Raw genomic sequence first — 10,521 nt, forward strand, 5'->3', positions numbered from 1 at the left:
TGATTGGCATGTGGTGTGTCCATTAGGGCGCCCGTGACCATTCAAATTCTTTTGAAAATCTATTTTTCACCCATAAAATTATGAAATCCATTAAAATTATAATTTTTCATTGGATTTGAGAATTGTCGAGCGGAATTAGAAATTTCGTGAATGATGGGATTCTCAGGAGAAATTAGAAATATTCTAGAAATTATTTTTAAAATCCTAGAAATTGATATTTTTTAAAAATATCAATGGTATTTTGGTAATTTATTTGCTAAAAATTTTCTAGAGAAATATAGGTTTGGAATGCCATAAAATAGGTTTGATGGAATTCAAAATTAGTGTATTGTGAGGCCCTAGAAAATTAGGAAAAGTTAGAAAAAATCATAGTAATTCTTTTTTCTTGAGAATTCTTATTTTCGAGGGTTTTTTGGTATTCTAGTATGTTTTAATGTACTCACACTAGATAAATGCGGGTTATTCGCATATTATTAATGCAAACATGCCTTCTATTAATAATTTATCCATTTGGTTTGATTCTAGATGGTGTTTTCATGATTTTTTACCCAATATCTAGCCACCAAATGCTAATTGAAGCATTTTTCTTATGTGCAGTTATTTCTAGTGAATTAATTTGGTAGAATTTTTAGTCAAGAGGGGTCAAGAGAAGGGTAAAGAAAAGTATAATCCACATTCATATAGGGAACTCATTTACCATGGCTCATATTGACTTTTCGGTCAATGACAATGTCGATGACATGAGTGATCATCCCAACTCTGGAAGGGAAGATCTTAAGTTCTATGAAGAAGAAGAGGAGGTAGTAGCAAAGAGCGAATTTTTGGAGGTGACACAGCGTCTCGAGGCTACAATAGCAAAGTGCCATGATGAGATGGAACCACTTAAGGTGCAAATCTTAACTTTGCAAAAATCTCTTCTAGCCACCTCATCTACTCCTACCAAAGCAGTTGCTCCGTCTTTTGCACCAAAGGTGTATGGCGGGGAGAAGAAGGAGAAGACACAAGAATATGTGGATACCTAGCTTAATAGGTGGACTACACACTTTGCTTTTCACCGTTTCACTGATGCACAAAAACTGCACATGGCACAGGGATTGTTAAAGGGGAAAGCTTTGATAGGATCTAAAAGAAGATTCTATTCCCACTACTTGGCAAGGATTTGAAGATGCATTCAAGAAGGAGTTTGTCCAACCTGAGGATGAATTCGAAGTTATTGCCAAGCTATTTAAAAAAGAGAGAAGAAGAACCAACTTCATGAATACCACGAGAAATTAGCATTATCTCATTGAGATTCTATCAAAGGAGGTAAAATTTTACAAGAAGATGACATACTAGAGAGGAAGCCAATTGTAAATTTTCTTCAAAAAAAAAACAACAGAGAAGATGGATTAATTTTATGGATACTATGAGAAATTACATTATCTCATTGAGCTTGTGTCCAAATGAGATAAAGTTTTACCAAAAGATGAACATACTAGTAAAATTTTTCCCCAAAAAAGAAGAAGAAGGACTACCTTCGTGAACACCATGAGAAATCAACAATATCTCAAAGAGATTCTATCCAAATGAGATAAAATTTCACTATAATAAATTCGTTATTGAGAAGAAACATTCACGATTTTGAGACTATAATATTTTATTATGAGGACCACAAGGTACATCTGACATTTCTCAAGTTTTTTAATATTTGGTTCTAATATTACATTCCACTAGCTTGATCTTGTAAGATTTATTTAAAAAACATCCATATTGATTTAGAATCCTAGCTCTCTCATTAGGTAGCCCATTAGAGGGCCCCTTTTTGAGTCCATATTTCTCCTAATACAAAGTCTAATTTTGGCCCATGAACTATACTGTTCAGATGCTCGAAATCTACCACCCATCCATCATGTAGGTTGTTTGTATTCTTCATAGTATTCATTCAATCATACTTATGTGCTAGGTAGTGCTCAATGCCTTCTATCCTATTAAGACATTCTTACTGGTATTTTATTGACTTAATGCACATGATGCATATGAGGAGGCTGTGCGGCAGGTGTAAAAGTCATGCTTCATCTCAAAAAGTTTTCTTCTCTTGGTTACTTCTTCCACTTTGGGATCCTCATCTACATCTTTGTCATGCTTCTCCTAAACATGTTACTACACATGCAGACATGCTATATTTGAGGTTGTGGCGTGCTTACCAAGAGTTGTTATTTCTTAAAGAAGAGTTACATCCAAGTGTTGCACCCCAAGTGTCCTTTGATTGGCTTATTGGCCATTTTTGCGTGTACTTCTCCAAAAGATGGTGCAATAGCTAGCAAAGTTATCACGGTCTCTGTAATTGCAACATCACTTGGCATGACTTGTTCTAGAGTTGCATCGTTCACATGGAGGCTCATCTTTCTTTGCCTCTGCTTTGCCACATTGGGGCTCACCTCTTTGCTTGCCTTTGCTTTGCCACATTGGGGCTCACCTATTTGCTTGCCTCTTCTTTGCCACATTGGGGCTCACCTATTTGCTTGCCTCTTCATATTGTGCATCCTTTTGGGCATCGTGACAATTGTGGCAACATGCATATATATTGGCATCAAATATACCTTTTATAATGACCACTAGCAGTGGCACATATCAATATTGATATGACATCATTCCACTCTGGCATACCTCGTATGTTTGCAAACAAAGTGGATATTTTTTGTGACCGTTTCCATTACAATTCAAGACAGAGTGATACGGTCAAGAGTGGGTTAAAGCCATGTTATGATCAGTAAGACGCTACTGCTACTAGATGCTAAAATTGCGACAATGACATGGTGCAATAAAGAAGAACCACTTTCTCGGTCCTCACCATCAATTGTCCCTCTTCAAATCAAGTTTAATACTCAACATCGACAATCTTCTCCTATAAAGTAGCCTCCCAAGAAAGCCTCACCATCGACAATCTTCTCCCACAAAGAAGCATCACATGAGCCTCAACAAACCTCACCAAGGAATTTTGGAGCCTCAACATTTACACCCCCTCTTGAGGCAAACTTAACTTCAGTGTTGACAACTCTCTCCGACTCGAAAGCCTCTATCACCGATTCCTCAACCTCCAAAGAGCACAATATCCAAACTAATCCATCAACGACTTACCTAGCCTCATGCAAAGAAAACTATAGGTGGGTGCTAATAAACTAGCTTCCCACCCATAAGAAACTAGCTTACTACCCATTAACAAGTTACCTAGCCTCATGCCAAGAAAACTATAGGTGGGTGCTAAAAAACTAGCTTACCATGCATATGGCTATATAGAACTTTGGATCCCAAATAGTCTAAAGCAGAAAAAAACCCCTATGCAACCACTCCTTTTGGTTGGTTCCAAATCAATTGCTCCAAGCCCAAGGATACTACAAGGTAACACTTTCATATGGCTAAATCAAGGAATGTTGCGTGCCCTTGCATCTGACACAACCCCTAATCATCAACATGACAAAGAACATAGGTAAAGCAATCTCCAGCTCAAAGAAGTCAGGCGAGGATTTTTCTCATGTTGTCAAACATAAGCATTTCCTTCTCAGCATGTAAAGCCCATGAATTCTCGCTGCTTGAATAGTTGTAATTCATTGCGCTTGGGCTATTGTCCGGTAAGTGCTTTATCATTGAGGTGTTGTAGTGCTTTACCATTGAGCTCCTTTTGCTTGTGAAGTTGTGAGTTCATAACTTTGATGGTAATTATGAAAGGTGAGTTTGTGGTGGAGGCAACACCTATTAAATGCACCCCACTAAATGCAAGTGAAAAAATCCTTGGGGTGTTGCAACATTACTATTTTTTAAAAACCTATTTATTTAGGAGGTAGGTACTAGAATCTACTGGGACCCACATGTGCTGCTGTTGCTTTCAAATTTAGCCATATATATATATATATATATATATATATATATATATATATATAATATTATATATATATATAATATAATATATATATAATATATAATATATAATATATAATATATAATATATATAAAATATAAAATATTATATTATATATAACATATAATATATATATAATATAAAATATAAATCATATATATTTTATATTATATATATATATAATAAATTTATATATATTATATATATATAATATAATATATAAAATATAAAATATAAATCATATATATTATATATATAAATCATATATATTATATATATATATATATTATATATGTATGTATATATATTATATATATTTATATATGTATGTATATATATTATATATTTATATAATCATTTAAATAATCGATTAAAATTGCACTTGATTTTTCCAATCGTTTGAAAAATAAACACACAATTACAATTACAATTGCAACAGGATTGACAAAATGGAGGTCGCTGAAAATGGGAATTATGTAATAATTAATTTTTATTTGTTGTGCAGAACACAACAAATAAAAATTGTGCAGGACACAATGGCAATATTTATGGACTGGTTTTTTAAGTAATTTTTTGGCCCATCTTTTCACTCAATGAATGTCTTATTACGCTGGGTTGATCCATAAGCTTAATTTTGAAGTAATTAGGTGTATTCGGTGGATTAGTCGATACTAGCACAAGTGTATACAGAAAGAGAGAAAGCTAATTAATCAGTTAAACAACCTTCTTTTTTGCCTGGCTATGGCGTACCCATTACTGGTTGCAATTTGTGTAATCTGCTGTATCCGGTTCCTCTCCCGTCTAGTGTTAGGGGGGAGCGCAAGGTGTTTTCAATCTCTGAGTGGGAAGCATGTGCTGGTGACCGACAGCTGCCAGTCTGCACTGCTCGCCATAGCCAAGAGGTCCCTGCAGGAAGGGGGCTATGTGACCCTCCTCTCCCAAACCGAGGCCACCCTCTTCACCGCCCGTCGAGCTCTCCTTGAGCATAACGAAGCCTGGGCCTCCCGCATCTTGTCCAAGGTACCTATTTCAATTTCTTAAAAAACTTTTCTCCATCTGATCTTTTTTCAATTTAACAGTGCAGCTTTTTCTACCGAATTAATGTTTAGTACTTTATGCTTTTCCCTGTAGCTTCTTTTCTGCATTTAATTTATAATTTAATCAGTCTGTTTTTTTTCTTGCATCTACCCATCAATCTCTAGTGAACCTGGGCAGTGCTATATTTATGCCTGTGTTTCATGTTAGCAGTGTTGCTTTTGATCCTGATTAACCCACTAAGTTTACCCTTCTAACCTCTAATTCATCTAATAATGGTTGGTTCTTTCCTGCATTTCCTGAATCATATCCCATCCAGCCTAACCAACGGTTTGAGAAATAACTGTAGTTTTCTCCTGCATCTCCTGCATCATATCTGGTGCAGAACCAACTCTGATGGAGTGCAGATTGGCCAATGGACCATTCTGGGTCGTCATGGACGGAGGGAGCTGACCGACATCTGGTTTGGGGAAATTGCCGACCGATATCCATGACAGTGCAATAGTTGCCTATTTGAATCTTGAACCCCCCCCCTCCCTCCCGGCCCCCCCCCCTTCCTTGTGGAGAGGTTTATTCCAGTTCACAGTCCATACATCTAGCATTCCATGTTGCAAAGTCAAATTGACCATATCAGTCATCTCCATTGTCCACTAGAGCATTCAGGTGTAAAGCCCTAAAGTTTGCTGCTTTGCAGTTCAACAATTTGTAAAGGCCTATGATGCCTTCAGTAGTGAAAAGAGATAAGAGTGTTTGAAAGAAGATCAAATGTGGGCATCTTTTCTGCATTGTCTCTCAAGAGTAGAGATTCTTGCAGTGTCCATCCATGTCTTGTAGAGTCGAGTGTCTACGAGAACTCCTTGCTTCTTTCCCTCACCGTTTTGCGAAAACTTCCCACATCCTTTGGCCTTTTGTTTTGCCTGCATAATGCCTTTTTGAACTTTATACTGTGGTTTCTTCGGCCTAGTGAGTGAGTGAAACATGCGGGTTGCACCTCCATATACTTCCTCTGTGTGTGTGTGTGTGTGTGTGTGTGTGTGTGTGTGATGGCCACTGCGAATTGCTGCTGAAACATGAAACACGTTTCGCTATTGAAACGTTTCAAACATGGACGTTTCGTCCAAAGTTTCAGGGTAGCTGAAAAGTCGAGAAGGAAGAAATAAAAACATTCAATATTGAACATTGTTATATGCAAGAATGGTCCTTGTAAAACTGTATCTTTGTAGAAAAAGAGACGGTCAATCTGTGAGATCACAGCGCTGGGTCTTGACAACCAGGAACAAACCCCTCATTTCCCCTCCCCCCCCTTCTTATTCCCCCTCCTTCTGTTGGTTGGCCAGCACTCGTGGGAAAAACGTGGCGTTTCTGCCCCTTTTTTTAGGCTCGTTCACATTGTAGCCCCTGGCCGGTCTGCTTTTTGGTTCCCCAGAGCTGCCGACAAGGCTGCCCCATCTGTTTTTGCAGATTTTATACTGATTTTGTACAAAACTGAAGTCCCCAACAGTGGTCACAAATGTCCAACCATCTCCAACTTGTGTCCTACAAGGTGGATATAAAATATGTTTAGAACGTGTGTTGTACGAGTACGGAAAGTATGCATTAGGATGAATGTATGCTGTGTGTGTGGGAGCATATATTGATACCAAGTTCTACACCCACTATTGGGCATTGATGACGTTGTGGGGATGTCGTAGAATCTAGTCCATACTTTTTATGATGGAGTTGATGGTTTATTGTCTTGTCGATGACTACCATGAGGTTATAAATTGCACTTTCTTATAAGGTGAATTTGGGCATGTTGCTGGATTCATCTAGGTATATATAAGGTATGCGAAGTATGTTATGTATTTTTCTTGGAAACATATACACAAAAATAATGAAACATTGAAGATTCATTATTCACTCACATTTACAAATATCAAGAAAAAGGAACACGACATCAAACAATTGGGGGAATTGGGAGAATTTGAGGGAATTGGGAAGTTGGGGGAAATAAGAGGAATAGGAAGAAGTTGGGGGAAATTGTGAGACTTGGGGGAAATCGAGGGGACCTAGGGGAAATTTGGGGAAAGAATTGGGAGAGGTAATGCAACCTGGTTTTCTGTTGCTTCTTTGTTTCGAGTCTTCTCATTCTCATAGGCCTTTTGCCTTTGGGCATTGATTATCCCTTTTGAGGCATGCACCTTATCCAACTGTGCAAGTTCTAACCTCGCGGAACGCCCAACAACCCTGTCCCTTCTAAATGAGGGCTCACAATGGTCCCTGAATCTCCCTATGTCTATGTTGTACATGGCCTCAATGGTCATGGCACATGCATCTGAGGCTTGACACATATCAGTACACCTTGGGATCTGCATGCCAAGTGCTGCATGCTGCTGTCCTGTGACATTTGGATATTGAGATGATGTATCGAGTGCCTAAAGAAGCTGTAGGATAATCCTGCTGGCAATTTCAAAGAGTAATTGTATGTGCAACCCTCATGTCCCATAGGATTGTTGGATTATTGCTGCCTGTTTGAAAGCTAGATCATGTGTTAAGTGCTGCGGAAAATTCTGAACTACAATGATTCTATGCTGCATACTTTTAGTTTCCCGTTAAACATCCAAACATGTGCTCCCCACAGTAATTCTGATTTTCCTTGTTTGGCAGATAGCAAACATCTGTGATCCTGTTGCAGCTGCCGCTGCAGTTGAGTCATCCTTCAAATGGAGGCCTATAGATATACTTGTATACAGCTATGGAACTGGCAACATCCGCCTCTTTGAGATGAAACTGGAGGAGATAGAGAAGCACACACCTTCCAATCTCATGGCAGCCGTGTATGTCGCACATGCTGTCATTCCCTTGATGAAACACAGGAGCAGTGCAGAAAACAGGTCGGCCATTGTGTTCATGAGCTCCATCGGTGGGCTGGTGTGTATGAACACTTATCTCCCCATGCTCTAAACTATAAACTATCTTGAAATTTTTTGGTTGTATCATTTCAACTTTGCTCTTTATTATTTCTATACAGAATGTCTTAAGAGGAGCAAGAGTGGATTCCATCACTCAGTATGCCCTGAAGGGGTTGGCCGAGTTATTGAGGTTCGAGCTTCTACAGCACAATGTGGGCATCCATTTTGTGTGTCCAGGGTCTGCAGCCAACTCTGTACTCTCTAATCAAGGTATATTTTTCTACAAAAGCTGTCCTGTGATGTGTGTTTGTTGGGTGCTTGGCTAATTGTTCCATTTCTTCCTTATGGTTAGGTGAAATCTGGAAAGAAGACAAAGCTAGCACAGAAATAGCAGACAAGTTAGCCAGTGCCATCCTAGAAGCAGTGAAGAAAGGGAACTTCTTGGTGACTACAGGCATTGATGGGTTCCTGGTTGGAGTGTTGGCAAGGGGCTGTATCCCGGCAGAGTCGTGGGTGCAGGCGTTCCTCGAGTTTGTGTTACTTGTCCCTCTCAGGCTCCTGAGCATAGCCATGAACAACTCCATATGCAAGCGAAATAGCAGCAGGGCCACCTTTCATTGCGGCAAAGTCCCTGATAAAGCAAAGCCCCTCTTTTGACCTTAATATGATCCTCTCTAAAGCCATCTCTTAGAGGAATCTGCAGTATGACTGTAGGCCATAATATAAGCATACCTTTATCAAAATGGCCTCCCTATACTAGTTATCAAGATCACTTTGGGAGGTGACCAAGCTTCTATAAGCAGCTCCACACTTTATATTGCCCCATTGATGGGACCAGCTCTATGCATTGGTGCTGCTTGTATCCATCATGCATCTCTGTGCGTATTCTTTTAATACTATTCGGAAATTCTTTATATGCTAAGGGAGCTGTTCCTAGGAACTCAGAATGAGCCCTGTTAAGCATATTTTGATTTGAAACTGAAAGAGAAGTAGTGATCAGTTATAACGGTGCAAAGACTGGTAGCACATGTAGTGTTCAATGAATGTGCTCAGTTTTCATTACAGTAATGTGCCTTAAGTTTTGATTTAGTTAAGGGGTGACAGGTTTTTGAGTGATGTTGTGATGGGAGGCATGTGATGAATGGGCTTATACCAAGATAAGTTTTTTCTTTGACCTCCTCTCCTGATGGATATCTTTGTTTGTGACACAATTGCATTTGCCATTGCTATAATGGGTATTCTTGACTTCAGTTTTGTAGTTTGTTGAAGGTGGAAACACAATTCCCACCCAGAGGACTAACTACACAAGCATGTATGACATGATTTTCTTCTGCTGGATATTCAGGACTGGGAAGGCATAACAACACTCACACACGCACATGGTATGTGTGCTCGCCTTAAATTTTCTGCGCATTCATGCATATGTCTACATTAGTATATCCAATGGTAAAGGGTAACACCATGTGAAGGGAGAAAGTGAGAAATGTGTAATTGTGTCAACCCACGTTGTTGTGTTTCATACTCTTTAATATAACTTGGAGGACCTTTCTGTTTACATAGAAAAGTCAAGACATTGCAGTAGGTGTAGAATGAGGAATCACTAAGCTAAATGAATAGCAATAAGGGATTTACACAAGTTATTAGGGATACTATATTCTATGAACCCACCCACAACCACGACTCTCTACCCATGTGAGTAGAGTTGAGGAGGGCACTCAAATTTTTCAATGGGTTTTTTGATGTGATTTTATAAATTGTGATTCTGATATGTTGAGAATGTGGTGCCATTGAGCACATGAGATGGTAAGAGAGCGAGTTGAGTAAGCCAAACAAGACATTGTCCAACAAGAAGCTGCATGAGCACAGTTGAATTATCTTACATGAGCTAGCAAAGCCAATGTTGTACTCACCTATATAAAAGGGGACCATTTTAAGCAATGAACATGTCACTTGCACTAATCTCAAGTCTTTTTATGTATCCAAGCTAATTCCTCTTGATGTTTAATTATACGTAAGTGTATCTTAACACACTCATGATGAGTTTCTTTCGTTTCTATTCATCGTAGATTAGTCTTGTCATTAGTGTAAGATTAGTTTAGGTAGATGTCTTGTCATTAGGAGAGCTTATCCTTCATTCTTAACATGGTATCATAGCTAGGGTAAGGCTCTCTAGTTAGTTTATGATTAGGTAGATGTCTTGTCATTAGGAGAGCTTATCCTTGATTCTTAACATGGTATCATAGCTAGGGTAAGGCTCTCTAGTTTTTAGGCAATGATAAGATTTTATTAAGCAAGTGTTTGTCTTTGAAATTTATATTTGCATCTTTCATTAGGGTGTACTAAGTCTTTATTAGCCTATTAGTGGAATAGACATTGTTCTTTTTTCACTTTATCCCTAAGTCATTGAGAGCACTCATGGTCACACCATCATAGTGATCTAAAGTGTAAGAGAAACCAGCGCAAAGAAGCAGTTCAACAAGAAGGGCTTGAGATTGTATGCATATTGATCTTGCAAAGAATCAGTAGTAAACAATAGTGAATCTACAGCTCTAAAGCAAAGCAAGCTGTCATAGTGTTACAAGAGGTTGGAGTTGAGTAGTCTTTGCATCATTGAGACTAGTTGGGAATCCATGCTATGCACGTCTTTTGAGGCTTCCAAAATCAAATGCTACCCAAACCTCCTCCTCTTCCCGAACCTGC

At 38.6% G+C, this 10,521-nt stretch overlaps 1 protein-coding gene across 2 annotated transcripts; it reads left to right on the plus strand.

Moving 5' to 3' along the window:
- The first annotated feature begins 4,451 nt into the window (after positions 1–4,451).
- Positions 4,452–8,744, plus strand: LOC147631069 (3-dehydrosphinganine reductase TSC10A-like). Of its 2 annotated transcripts, none has more exons than XM_086809391.1 (4): positions 4,452–4,915; positions 7,577–7,840; positions 7,941–8,085; positions 8,174–8,744. In XM_086809391.1, the coding sequence occupies exons 1-4, from the start codon at positions 4,637–4,639 to the stop codon at positions 8,476–8,478; spliced, it is 993 nt and encodes a 330-aa protein (XP_086665517.1). In that variant the 5' UTR covers positions 4,452–4,636; the 3' UTR covers positions 8,479–8,744. The 2 variants fall into 2 exon arrangements, with proteins under 2 accessions (XP_086665517.1, XP_086665516.1); XM_086809390.1 differs by having other exon boundaries at positions 4,462–4,915; positions 7,941–8,091.
- The last annotated feature ends 1,777 nt before the right edge of the window (positions 8,745–10,521 follow it).

Source organism: Cibotium barometz, chromosome 15, assembly GCF_041138505.1.
Source record: "Cibotium barometz isolate CiBa-2024 chromosome 15, ASM4113850v1, whole genome shotgun sequence".
NCBI lineage: Eukaryota > Viridiplantae > Streptophyta > Polypodiopsida > Cyatheales > Cibotiaceae > Cibotium > Cibotium barometz.

Excerpts from the sequence above, each read along its gene's own strand:
- LOC147631069 (XM_086809390.1), top strand. The coding sequence starts at position 4,637 with ATGGCGTACCCATTACTGGTTGCAATTTGTGTAATCTGCTGTATCCGG. Across the intron at positions 4,916-7,576 it reads CCTCCCGCATCTTGTCCAAG|ATAGCAAACATCTGTGATCC; the intron begins GTACCTATTTCA and ends CTTGTTTGGCAG. Across the intron at positions 7,841-7,940 it reads TGAGCTCCATCGGTGGGCTG|AATGTCTTAAGAGGAGCAAG; the intron begins GTGTGTATGAAC and ends ATTTCTATACAG.